Genomic DNA, 16,963 nt, shown 5'->3' with positions numbered 1-16,963 from the left:
CTGCTTTTCCTTTTTAATGTTCATCAGTTTGTTGATCTGTCTCAGAAGTAATGAAGCTTCCAATTTTTTCCTATTGTTAACTCAGATACACAATCATATATATTTATATAATATATGTTTTTGTTGGTGGTGTTTTTTAATTAGGAAAGTTAATTCTTAGATTACGCAGGCTAACTAAAGGGATTTTATACTTAGTGAAGAATCACAGGTGTTTTTTGTAGTTATACTGTGTTACTCTCATGGGGAGAAGTTATTGAATTAAGAAGATATGATCGAATTAGATGCAAGTAAGCAGTCTTGCATAGAGCATTATTTCACTCGAGGCAGCGTCACAACTGTAGAGTTTCAAACCTTTATGTTTGTACTCTATGTACTCAAACTGATTCAAGTATGTTTTCTTTAAGGAGTTTAAATTCTAATGACAGAAGTTTTTCACCATGAGAAGGTGAAAATCTTAGATAATATTAAAATTAACATCTTTTTTTGTCAGAAAAATTATCACAAAAATGAGGAAATATCTACTTTGTCTCATAAAATGCATTTATTTATGGCTACCAAAGTTTTCAGATATTTCAAAAATGAAACAAAACTTAGGATGAAATTGTAAAGGAAAAAATGCAACTTTATCGGGACAAATGTCATATGAAGGATCACTTTTTAGTTATTAAAAACAAACACAACCAACTCAAATAACATCCTTTTTTTGTTTTTGAGTATTCATAAACCAGGTACTCTGAAGGGTGGGTATCACTGGAAAATACTCTCATACCATTTTCAGTTCCATGTTAAATTGTTAAACACTTCTAAAATATAGTAAGTGAAATCTTCGTTTGACTGAAATTGAGTTGCACTGGGAATTACTGTAATTCTTGAACATAAAAGACTTACGGGAAGTTATGTAAGATATTTAAGAATCTAGTGTTCAAGAGGCTACTATAACCAGATAACAAGACTTTGAGGAGACCTGCCTTGGTAGAGATCTGTACTACTGTTGATTGGCAATTTTGGAAACTTGTTCTCGACAGCAAGACTTTGTGATCTTGCAAAAATAAGTTCAATATTGAACTTTGTACGGAACCAGTCATCCTTACTATCTTTTGTTTTTCCTATAGATACCAAGATGCATGAAATTGTGAAAAAGTTGGGTGTGATAGAAAAGATACTGGCTTACCTTAATGAATGTGTACATGTGGATGGCAAGGTAAAACTATTGTTGCAGGTTCTTCTGCAGGCATTGTGCAGCATGACAGTAGTAGATTTTGCCTTTTTCTGCACTTGTAACACTAGTTTTTGTGCATTAATACTGCACTGAATACAAATGTTTAGTAACAGTTGTAATTGCAATGTATATTTTATTCTGCTTCTGATAATGCTAAGATTCTCTTCATGAGAGAAGATTGATTTGCCTATGGGAAGAGTTACCTATGAGAAGAGTTAGCCAGAGAACTGTGTATGGTGTGGTTCTGGAGCACACCGTGACCTTAAAAAAAAAAAGTGTTATGTTAGATATCATAATCTCTAAATTTAAATTCTGAAGCAAATTATAATTTAAAATGACATCTTATTGTAAATGTGTCATATTGAGTTTCAGGTATAAGTAATTTTCTGACCAGTAGATCACCTCACCAGGGAGTGTCTCAAAAGATAAGATCCTATTTCGAGTTGAGTGTGTATTTGTTGTAGATGACGGAGCTTTCCATTTTTGTAATATGTCTAATCTGATGCTTGATTTTTTTCTGGAATTCATTCTTTGAAATCATTTTATGCAAGCATATTTGGTCTGTCAGGTGCTCAGTGTAACTTTGTGGATAAACCTTTTGTGTATTTCTTGGTGTGCTTGCATAGGATTGTTACCACAGTCCAGCAGTCCAAACCTTGAGTTCTTTTAAGAAACCATGAGACTCTATGTAGTAATGATTCCTTTCCAAGAAATGTACAAGAGAAAAGAACTGCTTGATGCTTAATGAAATTCCTTTTTTGTGATCAAACTAGTACAAATTGCATTCTTCTTCAGAAATGGTAATTTTTTTTTCCTAAATGATCAGGGGCTAAAATTATTTTTTCCCTGTAGCATAAAGGAATGTCTTGTCCAGTTTATGATAGCTCTATACAAGTACTTTTGTAAACCACTCAAGCACGGTTGAAAAAATTGAAATATTGGATTCCTCTGGTTTTTTAGTATGGGGTTTTTTTAATGTCATTTTTTTAGTATCTTACTTTCTTTAAAGAGATAAAGAGTAGTGCATCTATTGTTTTGGTTTGGGTAGTGAGTAGATATTACTTAATACTACAGAAGTACAAGCGTAGGAAATATATTGCCCTAAGCATATCATTCATAGCCAAGTAAGAGTCTAGGATGAACTTTAGAATAATATTGTTATCCCTTTATAAACTTTAATTTAGTCCAGAAAGGGCTCAACCAACAACTCTCCAGGGCCTGTGATGTTAGAACACTCATGGCTAGGCTTCGCGAACGAAGATTTGGGAAGGGCTCTACCCACGTTTGTTGCAAATGTTAGAACACTATCCTGAGGGAATCTACCCCACATTATGGTTCTCCCCTCAAATGATTTTTTTCTTATTTCATCCTAAAATCAATAACGAAGAAAAACCAACAAAAAATCTTACGTATTCTTAGAAAAGTGGCTACCAAGAAAAGGATAAAAGAAGTAGTAGACAGAAAAAGCACCATTTAAAATAAGGCTTTATATGTAGCTGTGCAAAAGACTTTCCATACTAAATAAGTAGACTTTTGTTCATTGAGTATTAAGCTAAACTGTATTTGTTGATGAAGTTTAGAAAACAAATTTTAAAGGCAGAAACTCATGGGCAAAGTAATGATACTTCGAAAGGAATACTGTCTTCTCATTCTTAGAAGCCGTGACTTTGGTCATATTTTTGGTCATTCAGTGAGACTTTTAACTGTTAGCAAACTGCTTTCCATTCTTAGATCTTGTGATCTAAGAGGCTGGGACTAGAAAATGAATGTGATAGAATAAATTATTTGCATTAAAAAATTAATAAACTTACATGGTTGTAAATATTTAGGGGTTTTTTATATCCTTCTTAAAAATACATAATTTGAAAGCAAATGTTATAATTGTGTTATGAAGCCGGAGACCAATAAAATGACTGTCAATTAATAATAAAATAAAACCAAAAGTGAGTAAAATTTTTTTAATGAATATGCAGTTACCATCTGGATGAAATGTGCTTGTCTAAGGGAGTTCTAGCTTCTCTATTATAAATGATGGAATATATTGGTTAATGTCATGATAGTTTGTATTAAGCACTTCGCAATAGATTATACTCAAAGTTATCTCTATTTAATTTTTTTCTCTGTTCCTGCAGCTTATGGAATCCATAGTGTTACCATGTCTAACACTCTTACGCAAACTTGTGTGTGCTGATCCAGTTATTCGCCGGTCCCTAGCACAGCAATCAACTGTACTGCTTTTGCTATTCAGAGGTAAAGATTGTATTTTGACCGTAGTACCTGTGTGGAAAGATGGTTAGGTGTTTAACCAAACACCTTCTTAAGAATTTTGGGTCTCTTTAGAGTCTAATATTTAGAAGAAAAATCGCTGTGTGCTAGTGATACCCATGTTGTGATATCTGCTTGAGATGTTGGCAAAAAATGAAGAAAGCAATTGCTTTTAACTGGTGTCCTATATATTATTGTTAACATTTTCCTAACACGTTTTTAATTGTCTTTATTTTATTCAGTTTCCCTGATACTCCAAAGTGATCATGCTGTTTTAACTGAAACCACAGTATTGCTTTGTCTTCTTTTGTTTGATGAAGTAGCAAGAACAGAAACATGGTATGAAAACCAGTTACTTAATAGCATATTTTCTAGTCAAATTTTTAGATTTTAATTGAAGTTAGGTTTTATATATCTCCAAACAAGTTATGCCCCAACTTTTGTAGATCCAAAATCACATATTTGTAGTCCCAACAAAATTGTTTCAGTACTTGTGTTACATACTGTGTAGGTCTACATGGCATATTTTTGCAGTATAAATACTTCAGTGTGAATTTGAAGTTTACTTTATTTTTAAAAAAACCCTTATTAGTCTGTAATCCATCTTTTCCTTAAATAGAAACTCCATAAATCAAATAGCTATCTATAGTCATGTTTTTTGTAACTTAGCTTAATTAGAATTCTTCTATCTACTTTGGCTTTTAAGTGTGGCAGTTGCCTTTAAAAATGTCAGCTTGTGATATTTTATTATTTAAAATTTGCATATACATGAGAAAAACATATGTTTTTAGAATTCATACACATGAAATATACTGAAAAGAATTATAATGCATATTTTTTTCTAATAAAAAAAGGAAACAAGCATGCGAGATTTTAATGTACAGTAGACCTGCAACGAGTATTCCATATGTGTGATCTAAGAACTACGTTAATATTGCAAAAACATGAAGAAACATTGTTTAATAAACAATTAAACAATGTTTAATAAACAAATTATTCATCAATGGGTGATTAAAGATCTATCTGAAGGGAAAAATACATCTATATCCATATAATGAGGAAATAATGAGTGTAGCATTAGGAGAAAATCACATCTTAAAAGAGAGCGTAATAATTATGACTTAATCTCTTGCAGGGCTGATAGCATAACCAGTAATGATACTGGCATACCTGCCTTCAGCTTACCTGTTGCTGTTGTTAGAAGGTATGTGTTGGTGGTGCTTTTTTGGTTGGGATTTTTTTTTTGTTTGGTTGGTTGGTTGGCTTTGTTTATTTTAGTTTGCTTTGCTGTTTTGCATTTGGTGTCCTTCCTGAAGTATGGAGGTGGGAGAATGAAGGGAAACCTTGGATTTAACATGAAAAGTTGTCAGCATTTTTAAACATGGAGCTTTTTCTCCAAGTCTTTTTTTTTTCTGAAAAAGGAATTTCAAAACCTTTATTTGTAAACTTAAAACCCAGCTCTAGTAGAGGATTTAATTTTAAAAAAGCAAACAAAAAGTCCTCACCAACCACTTTTAAAAATTATTATTTCTATTTGTGTTTTTTTAGGTATCATCTCCCAGTCAGGATCACTGCTCATCATGTAGTTAGCCCTAATGCTGTTGTGGTGCCATTGTCTTCTGAGTGCTTGGCTATGAAACCTGTGTCAGATATGCTTAAAATGGCTTGGAATCTGTCATGGTACCATGGGATTGAAAACCTATTGCAACTGATAGATTATGAGAAGGAAGCAGAAATGTGAGCCATTTTATCTTTCATTTTAAATGCCAATATATTTCAATTAAATTAGTGTTCCATGAAGTGCTGTTTGAAGTTAAAAACCTATTTAAACTTCAAGTTGTTATTGGTTTGAGAATGCTGTCCTTTTAAACATAAAGGATCGCATCCCAAGAGGATGAATATATGTTGTCACAGCTAATGTTTTACCTAAATTGCATTTATTCGTGAAGTCTAGAACATTTATTGATGGTGAGTCTAATATCAAACAGTTTTAAATGAGTTTCTGTGGCTGTTGTTCCTTGTAGTTATTGTGTTTCTTTAGGAAGCCACCTGTCTTCCCCTGCTATATAGTCCACAACTATCAAGTTGCATGAATTTTTCTTTCCTTGAAGATTTAAATTTCAAAGAATTATTCTTTTTAATGATAATACTAAGAATTAGGGTAGATAATGAAGAAAATTCTCTTTTTCTTGCTTTGGTTAGCTCTTGATTGAGCATGGTTTCTCTCTTTGAGACTATTTTGTACACAGAACTCAATGGCTCAGCAGATTCCTGATTTAATAGGACTGAAATGCTTGTATCTATATCTCTGTCCATCTCCACATTTTTTTAGGTTTTATTTGTGTCCTTTAAAGGGTCCTACAGGTTTTATTAGTAAAAAACTACCATCGGAAACTGCAGTTATTGATTTGATAAGTCATTTTAATTTGAAGTACCCTCTTGCGAAAACAAAACAATTTCTTGAAAAGAAAATAGGAAAATAGAATAACCCAAGTGACCAACATTTGCAATAACGTGGAGAAAAAGTTTGTTACAAACAATGGAAATAGCACCTTTTGGGTAATTTTTTGAAAGGTGCCAGTTTTCAAAACAGCTGAAACACTTCATGATTTAAATGTGTTGGTGTTTTTGTTGTTGGGGTTTTTTTGAAGAAAGAACTGGTTAACAAAATTAAATTTTTGAGGCAATTTCTGTTTTGTCTTCTCATTTAAACAGGAAAGGGAAGGAGTCAACATTCTCTGAAACAGTTTGTAAAGATAGTGACTTTTAATAATTTTTCTCTATGCCTTTTCAGATTTTTAGACTCGCTAAAACTATCCCCAGAAGATATTCTTATACTGAAAATATCTCACACAAACTATGGACTGCAAGATTGTCTTAATTCAATCATTCAGGCAGCATCCCACAGGGATGTTAGGACTGCTGTCACTAGGCTTAGTTTCTATATTCTGTATGATAGACTTGCTTTAAAATGCTGTTCTGGATCTTGTGGAACCACTTTAAAGAGCTTTGTTTGGCAAAAAGCAATAAGCAGGTAAGCATATTGACTACAAATATCCATTAAAGATTGTGATGCTAAAATGATGGAATTCCTACTTTTCATATTTTAAATTTCTGGAGTTGATATATATGCTGGGGTTTACCAAGCTGGAAAGCAGCTTTGCAGAAAAGGACCTGGGAGTCCTTGTGGACACCAAGCTGAACATGAGCCAGCAATGTGCCCTTGCAGCAAAGAAGGCAGGTGGTATCCTGGGCTACTTTAGGAAGAGTGTTAGCAGCAGGTTGAGGCAGCTGATCCTTCCCCTCTATTCAGTACTGTTGAGGCTACATCTGGAGTGGTCTGTCCAGTTTTGGACTTCCCAGTATAATAGAGAATCATATGGATAATACATAGAGGAGAGAATCCAATGAAGAACCACAAAGATGATGGAAGACTGGAGCATCATTCCTATAGGAAAGGATGAGAGAGCTAGGACTGATAAATCTGGAGAAGAGAAGACTCAGAGCGAGGACCTTATCACTGTGTACAAGTACCAGACGAGAAGTTAGAAAGAAGATGAGACCAGGCTCTTCTCAGGCAATGGCCACAAACTGAAGCACAGTGGGTTTCTGCTGGACATCAGGAAATGCTTTTTCACTGTGAAGGTCACCAAGCACTGGCACAGGTTGAAAGAGAGGTTATGGTGTCTCCATCCTTGGAGTTACTCGAAAGGCGCCTGGACATGGTCCTGAGCAACCAGCTGCAGGTGTCCCTTCATGAGCAGGGTGGCGGGACCAGGTGACCCCAAGAAGTCCCTGCCAATCTAAAAATTACGTGAATTTGTAATTCACGTGCACAAAACCATCAAATATTTAAAATATATTTAAAATAAGGATTGTTTAAAATGCATAGGTAAGCTTTGCTATTATTATTAAATGCTTGTATGTACTAGCTAATTAACTTTTTCTTTCCTGTCTGTGACCTTTTATTATATAAAATTACATGTTTACTATGTGTAAATACATTTAAAAAGATACATAAAAATTTGAATTACAGTAATACAGTAATATTATAGTAATTTAATATAGTCAATATTTTATGTAAAATTATTTAGATATATTTAATACGTTATATGTATAATATATTAGTATAATTCCATATTTGCTATATGTGAATATATGTAATATACATATTTGCTCTATATAATTTCACATTTGCAGGTGAAATCTCTTTTAATGTGCTACAACTATGAAAGTATGTTTATTTACATTGCAGGTTTCTACAAGTGCTTCCAGCTTCTGTGGAGGATGAAAAGCTTTTAGTAGATGTTTTAAGATTTTTAAATAAATTACTTAGAGAACAGAAAGCAAGTCTGGAGTCAGACCATCTAAAGTGGATCTTGAAATCATTGCTTAAAAATGTAAGAATGGGGCTGTATATGTTTATATGATTTGATTGACTATGTAGAGTTGCATGAGATTATGCTTAGGTACATAGCTACATATATATTATTTATTTAACTGAAAGGATGAGGTTCCATACAATTGTGTTGGAACCTTCCATTTGGCAAAAAGAGATAAATGAACGTTATCTGTCTCACATTAAGAACAAGAACTGAAAGTTAGGACAGAGGTTTTTGCTTTCAGTGTGTTTACCACTAAAGTTCTGACTTCAGATGGTTTATAATATGTCTAAGTAAAATATTTTATAAGCACAAAGAAGGTACTATATGAGTGTTATATTTTAATTGCTGTAGGTAAAATGCATGTGTAATATTTAAGGAATGGAATTTTTTTTTCAGTTTTTCTTGACTCCCGTGCTTTATATTTGAGATCTGTTTATTTAAGAAGTGTAAAATTGGAAATTGTAGAAACAAATATGGAAAGAACATTATAAAGTAATGTAAAACAACTTTTATTATAATTGTTGAAATGTAATAATTTAGTATAGCTGTATAAAAACAGTAGTTAAATGCCAAGGATTAAGCAATGGCTGAAGTTTTAGAAGTTTTTAAAGTACTGTTCTTTACAAAGCAAGGCCATCCTGCCTACATGAAAGATCATTCATGGTCTTACAAAGGGATCTTATGTTAAATATAGTCTGCCTGCACTTGCATTTTCCTATTTGAAAACACAATCTAAACATTTAGGAAAAAGTGCTAGCAGACCTAATTTCAATTACTTATAGACTACAGGTACTTCAATTTATATTGGTAGTTGGGAAACCAATAAATTTTTTTAAGTATGGCCCATTCAATATGTTAATATAAAATCTTAAAACCATATGATATAAAGTCTTTCAAGCAGCTGAGACTTACAACCTGAACTAATATTGCTACTATTGTGTTTTCTGTTTTTTTGGGATCTCTTTTTTTGTTGCAGATTATTTCTGTATGTAACTTTGAGTTTTCTTTCATGCTTCAAAATACACTGTGCTTAATGACAGGAAATTTTAAAAGCCTTAACAGTGGATTCTGTTATGGCATTTAGTAGTTTCAAGATTCAAGGTATTAGTAATTATAGGAATTTTTCACTGTGCTTTTTACAGAGTTACTTCTTAGTAAAATAATAATGGATTTTGTGATTTATAATGTGTGCAATTTGCAAGTGTTCAGCAGAAAAATGGTTTTAATGCGGGTATTAAAATAGTGTTTAAACAATGCATTATGTGACTGTATTTTTATTTGTTTCTTTTAGAAGACAAAATCCCTTTTGGGTCTCCTGGTGCGACCAGAATCCCAAGTGCGGGATGAAATAGATGAAACCCAGACTGCTGTCAGGCAGCGACTGGATAAGGAACTCATTCGTCTTTTCAACATGTTATTAGTTTGTTCCATGTCAGTGACTGACAGGTACAGTGTAAATGGACCTGCCTGTGTAATTCTGCCTGAGGATCATAACACCTGTTGCTGCTGAATTTCGGTCACAATTTGAATATAATTATGACTCAATTGTTCTGAACTGTAAAAATGTAATATACACTTCTTGAAGTGAAGATCAACATTAGGTAATCCTTTTCACAGGAAAATTAGGGAGTTGACTAGGAAACTGGAAAGAGTATGTGCTAGTGGTCACTTTTCAGCAACTGGATAATTAAATTAATTGTACGGAGAAGACAGGGTATTTCTTTTTCACTGCTGGAAATTTGCATGAGCAAATGGTAACTTCATTGATTTTGTACCATGCATTCATAGCAAAGTAAAATATTGAAATATCTGAAATATGAAGAAATGTTTATATTCGTTCAACTCCTTTTTGGCATATTTAGGACAGCTACTTTTAGTATCAAAGTTCCAACCTTTTTCTGTCAATTGAGCAAACACAGAAATTGCTATATTATTTTTAATTCAAGTTTCTCATAAAACTTCTCCCACGCTAAAACTCTCTGTCCAGGTGTATTCTAAGAGCTACTAAAATTGCAGCTTAAGATAGTATTTGTTTATTTAACTGCCACAAGATAACTGTTTGTGAAGATACTTTAAAAATGGTGCCTTCTTATTTATTCCCAGGTGGTTGTTTTCTAAAAATTTTGACAGCAGTAAAAGGAGTGTATTTGAGAAATCCCTGCTAATTGTATCTTACACTCCTGTATTTTTTATGTACTGAATTCTATATTTATTGTATTTCGTGGGAAATGTTTTTAAACTTATCTCTTGGACCGGAACAAACATAATTGTAACAAGCCGTTTGCATATGAATTGGACTCAATGATCCTTGTGGGTCCCTTGCAACTCAGAATATTCTGTGATTCTGTAACTACTGAGCTTTGCAACTCTTCTCATTGTGTCATCCATCACCCTCAATCTCTTGGTCTTTATTTAACATGCTCCTTAATAATGAGAGTTGTATCTCATTGGTCTTTTTTTAGTTAAGCATCCCTGTTCTAATCAGATGCAATACATGTTTTCAGAACCCGGGTGAAGCTAGAAATGTCAGATTTAATTCCTTGTTATTCTCTGTTTAACACAATGTTAACTAATTGATATGCTGAGCCTCACAGACTAACAGTAAGAAGAATGAGGCCTTGGCCTCTTGCAAAATGATTCATTGTATGAGCTTCATGTTGAAGGTTGATCTTTTCTGGTTTTTTACAATTAAACCAGAGAGGGCTTGGAACTTGCTGGCTGTTTCAGAACGGAGCTCGCTCTGAAGCTGCTTCAATGCTTAAGGCTAACAGATGCACCACATTTTTATGGGCTTCCTTCATTGGAGAGAACATTACAAGGAATGGTGCATGTTACTGCGCTTCCAGACTGGAGTACATATTCTGCTGAAGTTGAACCTGTCACAATTTGCAAGAAATATTTGACAGGTCTTCTTGAGGTAAGTAACCTATCTTCTTACTTAGCTTTGGGTTTGAATGCTTGTAAAGAACTGTGTAACTAATGGCACTATACTCTTTACAATGTACTTTTAGTAAATGTCATCACTAGAAATACGTATGGGAAGGATGCTTTTTCCTACCAAGTAAATACAAAAAGAATGGAGACCAGATTGAGTGATGTTTATCTATAGTTATGAAGGTTAGTTGTAGTATATGTGCTTTCATCACTGGTTTAAGAGGTAATACCAAGTGACTTAAAAGCAAGATGAAAAATTAGTGATGATTTTAATGACTAAAAAGCTAGGAGGAGAAATCCCAGATAATCTCCCACAAGCAAGATCCATGTATGAAAGGTAGTATGGGGGAACAGTAACCAATTAGATAGGTTGTTACAAAGAGAAAGCAGAAAAGAGCCTGCAGTTGTTGGGAGGCCAAAATTTTTTCTTGTTTTCAGTGTTCTTATTAATTTCCTAAGTCCATGGATGTGGTAGACAACTAGTTTTTGCTCCTAAAATTATATATTTTGAAAATTCCAGTCTTCTTAAAACTGTAGGAAAAGTGTAGTTCCGGCTTTCTGTTTGTTTACCAGAAAGTTAACGTACATTTAAAAGTTTTCAGTTTCAAATACCAAAATCTATTTGTTGTCTTGGTAGAAACTTGAAAAGCTTTAACGTAGTTTTAATTCATTTGTAATCTGAATCATGTGAATTGCAACCAGATAAGTGTCTGGAAGAATAGTATAGAGATTATAATCGTGTTTGTGATTAAGAAAAGATACAGCATTTTAGGGGTAAGTCTTAACTTTCCAAGATTTCTTGAGTAAAAAGAAATAAATGTTTTAGACCTATTTGATTAGATGAGCTCTGTGACTTGAAGTCTACACTAAAAATGGCACCAAGGTTATAGATGTTGTCATGCAAAAGAAAGATTATTATTGGACAAAATAACAATAAATATGGAATGAAATCAACTAGTGATGCATAAGGTCTATGTGCAGAAGAGTTATGCAGTTTTACTTGGCCCAAGTATGAAAATAAATGTAGATTTCTTTTTTAGCTGGAGGGGACAAAGTGGGTTTAGAAGAATTTTGGCAAAATGGGACACTGGAAGAAAGAACAACAGCAAAAATGTAGAGGTTTAAATTGCCGTGTTTTGAGGAGAAAAATACATCTAGAAGTGTAGGTTTTTAGATTATTATTTTCTAAAAAGTATTTTTGGGCATGTTTTGTTGAAAGCAACATGCCTTTTATTTTAGTAAGTATGATTAGATATTTGGTCAGAGAGTTTATTTTATGTTATGATCCAGTGACCTTTATTTCTGTTTCTTGGTATTTGATATAGAAAGCTGATAAATTTATTCCAATTCAAATCACAATAAAAGATATAAATGACCCTTTTCCTTGAACACAGAATTTTGAAAAGAAATTTTATTTTTAATTCCAAACAGCAAAAGAAACCCTGGGAACAATAAATGGACTTTCAGGTCCATTAATAGAAACTTCCAGGTTTCTATTTCAATTTTGTGCTTATTATTAAGCTTGACTGCATTCTTCATTTGAATATGCAAATAAAACCCACAGATCTTCTGAAGTTTAACTGTATGGGAAATGATCGCATGACTGAATGACTCAGAAATAAAGAAATCCTTATAATTCAACGAAAAATCTGTCATCTTTTCATGAGTTTAAATTATGATTTAGTGTGTAAGGCAGTTTGTACTCTCTTTGTATACTGCTTACAGTAAAGCTGCCATGAACTTGTGCCCCCACTCCTAGGTCATCTCATCGTTTTATGTTGAATGGGGGGGAAATGCCATGTCCTTCATGGGAAAAGGTGTTACGAAAAGCACAGTTCTTTGCTTGCTTCACTTATCTCATGAAATGATGGCTCAAGCCAAGGATACGGTGAGTGTGCTACAGTTGTCCTTATCTTGTCATTTGTGAGGGCTAAGCACAGATATATTTTAACTCCTGAAGTTAAATGAGAATTTTCATACATGGTGAGGAAGATGTCTTATAAGTGCTGATCTCACTCATTTAGTATATAATGCCAGATAAATGTGCAGGATAGGCCGAAGAATCGGTTCTAGCCTTACTGAAATTATTTTGTACATAATTCTGTGGATTTTGTAAGGCCTTCTTTCAGAAAGTAAAGAATATGATTTTATTTTTCTAAAAAATGAAAAATCATGATTTTATATAGGATGAATATATTTAAGGATTTACAGCATCATTATTTCTTCAGCCTACAGATAACAGGCTTTCTAACGTGTTTAAACATACATGTGTGTATTCTTTAACTTGTGTATATGTATGTATACATGAAGGAAGGACTGTTGGGTAAAAGGAACTATCATTGCTTATAAGCAAGATTCATATCTGTTCTTTGTGTTCATGTGCAGATTTTGAGCTAGATTTTTGAGAGTTTTGGGAAAAAATAGCCTTCATCCTGAAGCAGTTAAGACAAATTTAGCAATTTAATGTAATCATTTCAGAGAGTTAAAATCCACTCCTCTTAATATCTGTGATAGCCATAAGTGAAAACCTTTCATTATGATTAACCATACATGTAACTAGAAATAGCAATATACCTACTTCTCCACATTCCAGATATCTGTTTCTTCAATTCTCTACTCCTTTCTCAAGCTATTAAGTACTGACAGAGTTTATTAAAATTGCAGGGCGACAGAGTATTAAGTACACTGCAGGAAGACTGCAGCCTCCAAATAATTAGATTATAAATACATGGATGAAGGAGTGAACTTGAACTGATTTTTTTTTTTTTTAATATCGTTATTGTAGAATAATATACATAGTAACATAATGATGGGTGTAATTTTCTTGTGTTTCTGAATCATAATCTGTCTATACAACACTGTTACTGTCTAGACTGTATTAGTAACTTATATTCTCAAAGAAACTTTAAATCCTGGCTGTTGTTTATAATCGCATGATTTAGTGTTAAGTCCTGCTGGAAAGAGAAATACAAAATTATCCTTCTTCTGTGCAAGCAATGTTATATAAAAGTACCCTGGATAACAGTTACTTTAAAAAAAAAAATCCCCTAACTTAAAATGCACAGTCTAATGACTTGCAATTAAAAATAGTTAAGGCATTTTTTTTTCTATATCATTGTTATGAACCACTTTGTTTCTTTGTTATTTGAAGAGTCACCTTGTTAAGTCAGACATAAGATCCTTTACCTTATACCGATGGACAGAAGTTACTTACAAATATTTGTAGGAGTACGTGAGAAATAGAGCATGTACTTAGAGGGTACTAGAATTGCTGCAATATTTTGTTTGTTTACTGTGGTAACATTTTCACTGGTTGTGCTTTGTTGACCTAATTTTTTATTCAATTTTGTATTTTAATTTTCTCCCCAAGGTTATAAACTACAGCACTTTTTGTAATTGATATTGTGTACACTGAGAAAATCCACGTAAAATACTTTGTTCGAAATGAAACATTAGTCATCTAAATGAAATGCTAGTTACCTACTGTGTAAAAATATACAGGACTGAGATTATGAAAGGTGCATACATAAAATTTTGGTTGTCACGGTTCATTATGAACTTAATGCATTGTTTGTGCAGTGCCGTGGTTAAACACAGCATTTTGCAGATATGGTTTGTTGTTGGTATTTTTTTTTTTCGCCTGAGGTAAAGAAATTGATTTGCAAAGTCAAGTACAATTTCGTGGAATCTGCAGCTAAGTAGTATGTGATAGTCTGCAAGACTTTATTTCATCATGCAGCAGGTACATGTGTTGCCTGAAATCGAAGAAATAATTCTCTGGACAATGTTAGTATAGAAGGGTAAAACCCAACCCTTTAATAAGATGTCTTAGGTGCACAAAGATGGCATATGCACACACACACACACACACACACACACACATGACTTTTAGAAAATAAAAATATCATCTAATTATAATATCTAACTATTACCTCATGGAGATATACCCAGGTCAAAAATTGTTTACCCCCAGGACCTCTCCACAGGCACGTGTCCTATAACTGGATTGGTGGTCCCAGAAAACCAATACTTCATCCCACCTTCATCTTCGTCAACTCCCTCTGTCCTGCTTGGACCGTTTTCCAGGGTTCTGGGCCCTCTTGGATAATTTTGGCTAAGGTTATATCAAGGAATGTGCTTATTATGTTCTTTAGGTACATCTACAGATTGCATGTTCTTGCTAGAATCTTTCTCCATTGAAATCCTTGAGAAGAACACTAAACAATATTTCAAGAATTTGGTGTGAAGCATGTGAAAGGGTGATTTGTTACCACCATTATAAAGTGGTATTATTAAAATTCTGTATACTAGGATCTTGAGATCTTAAGGATCTTAAGGCATCACATGAAGAAAATAATGAATTATGAGCAAAGAAATAATAGCACATTCTTATTTGGTAGTTTTCTACATATTTATAAGAGAGGAAGACAGATGTTAAAATAAGCAAATATAAACCAGGTAAGGAGTAAATTTTGAATGGAAATAATTATTCCAGTGTTTCAAGAGAAATATTAAATCTCCTTTTAGCACTGCTGTCCTCATTCTCTGAAGAAGAAGACACAATTTAATTTTATCCTGTAGATAAAGCCAGCAGGTTAAATAAATGTTTATAGGTGCAGAATCTTTTTCTTGGAATATTAGTGTTGTTTGTGTTTAAAGTGCTTTAGTATATACTTGATAACTCAGGCTGTTGGTAGACCACTGTGGATTGAAAGATTTATAAAAAAAGTCTTAATTTGTTTTCTGTTTTTCTAATCAGGACTGGATATCCCTTTGGTCTTTGCCTTATGATAACAGTGAAGAACAAGTTCTCTCTCATCTAGGTCTGGCATGGCTGGTTCCTTTATGGGTAGATAGAGACCCTGAGGTTAGTTAATGCAATATTAAGTTCATATATTATTTTGACCCTTAAACATTTGGAAAATTTTTGTTTCATTAATTTAATATTGAAACTGCTGGTTTGAATTATTTAAAATGTTACTGGCTGGAGCCTAAATAACAGTAATAATACAGTAGAGAGTGTTTCCAATAAACATCATCTGAGAAATCTTTTCCTACATCTTCTATCTTCTATGCTTTCATTAGTCATTCACAATCATGATTCATAGGCAGTTTTCATTGACATTGCTGTTACTTAGCTACAAAGCAGAAACATTTATATGAACTAAAGATTTAGAGCAAATGTATTTGATGCAAATCTGTTGAATTATATGAATTTGCTAGATGGAACTATTCGCAAGGGGTAAAATATGAAGAATATTCAAGACTATCTTATAGATTTTTGAATACTTAATATACTTTAATTTTGTCATTTTGCATACACATAGTTGTGATTACGAGTATAAAGCCAGAGAAATACGGGAAAAGAGGTTGTTCCTTTTTTAAATTATTCCCTTAAGCTCCAGATTCAGCTGATACGACTTAATAATTAAAAAAAAAGTGTTGCTAATTGTCATAAGAAATATCACTTTGTGTTCTGTTTATATGTACTAGGTCAGATTTACAGCACTTGGAATAGGATCAGCTCTTACATCTCTTGAAGTAGGATGTATTGCTTTAGCAGAAAGTTGCCAGAATATTTCAGGAGGCCTTTGGGGAACAGTGATAAACATCCTTCTGGATCAATCTGAATGTAGCATGGTACGCAGGGAGGTATGTTTCTTGTGTCTTTCTGCTGTTGTAGATTGGAAAGTTCTCTTTCATTTTTGAAAAAAAAAATTTTTTTTGTTCTATATATCTATTATCTGATGCTGCACAACACCTGCTGCTTTAAAAGTTAAACACTGCCTGACTAAAATAAATGTTTAGCTTCTTATTTAGAATTTCTCAAGAAGGAACAAGTACAGATTACTTGTTTAAAAAAGAGAAATGATCTAAATAATACAAGTGAACACATAAAAACTCCTAAGGCTTACTCAGGCAGATAAATAGGTTGCTAAAGCATAACTAATTAGCCCAGATTTTAATGGCCGCTTTGTTCCATTTATGAATGCTTTGGTACAAACTTATCACCTGATCTGCAGTAAATATCTGTTCATTGCAGACTTGAAGTAATCTAATTTGTCTAAGCAATAAAGTTTATTTGTGAGAACTGAAAGTTTGTAGTCTGGTAGAACAGCACATAGAACTATATAATGATGTATTTAAACTCTGTACACTT

The 16,963-nt window shown here is 33.1% G+C and overlaps 1 protein-coding gene across 2 annotated transcripts in view; it reads left to right on the top strand.

The window, feature by feature from the left end:
* RTTN (rotatin) overlaps positions 1-16,963 on the top strand; it is a 79,275-nt gene that overhangs the window by 26,455 nt on the left and 35,857 nt on the right. For both annotated transcript variants that reach the window (XM_027650980.1, XM_027650981.1), the window contains exons 20-31: positions 1,113-1,201; positions 3,352-3,469; positions 3,727-3,823; positions 4,620-4,688; positions 5,033-5,221; positions 6,279-6,518; positions 7,740-7,884; positions 9,161-9,315; positions 10,567-10,786; positions 12,563-12,691; positions 15,563-15,670; positions 16,297-16,455. In XM_027650980.1, the coding sequence (XP_027506781.1) occupies positions 1,113-1,201; positions 3,352-3,469; positions 3,727-3,823; positions 4,620-4,688; positions 5,033-5,221; positions 6,279-6,518; positions 7,740-7,884; positions 9,161-9,315; positions 10,567-10,786; positions 12,563-12,691; positions 15,563-15,670; positions 16,297-16,455 (1,718 nt within the window). The remainder of the gene's footprint in view (positions 1-1,112; positions 1,202-3,351; positions 3,470-3,726; positions 3,824-4,619; positions 4,689-5,032; positions 5,222-6,278; positions 6,519-7,739; positions 7,885-9,160; positions 9,316-10,566; positions 10,787-12,562; positions 12,692-15,562; positions 15,671-16,296; positions 16,456-16,963) is intronic.

Source organism: Corapipo altera, unplaced genomic scaffold (assembly GCF_003945725.1).
Source record: "Corapipo altera isolate COAL_440 unplaced genomic scaffold, ASM394572v1 24, whole genome shotgun sequence".
Lineage (NCBI taxonomy): Eukaryota > Metazoa > Chordata > Aves > Passeriformes > Pipridae > Corapipo > Corapipo altera.
This window is presented reverse-complemented; position numbering and strand designations above follow the sequence as displayed.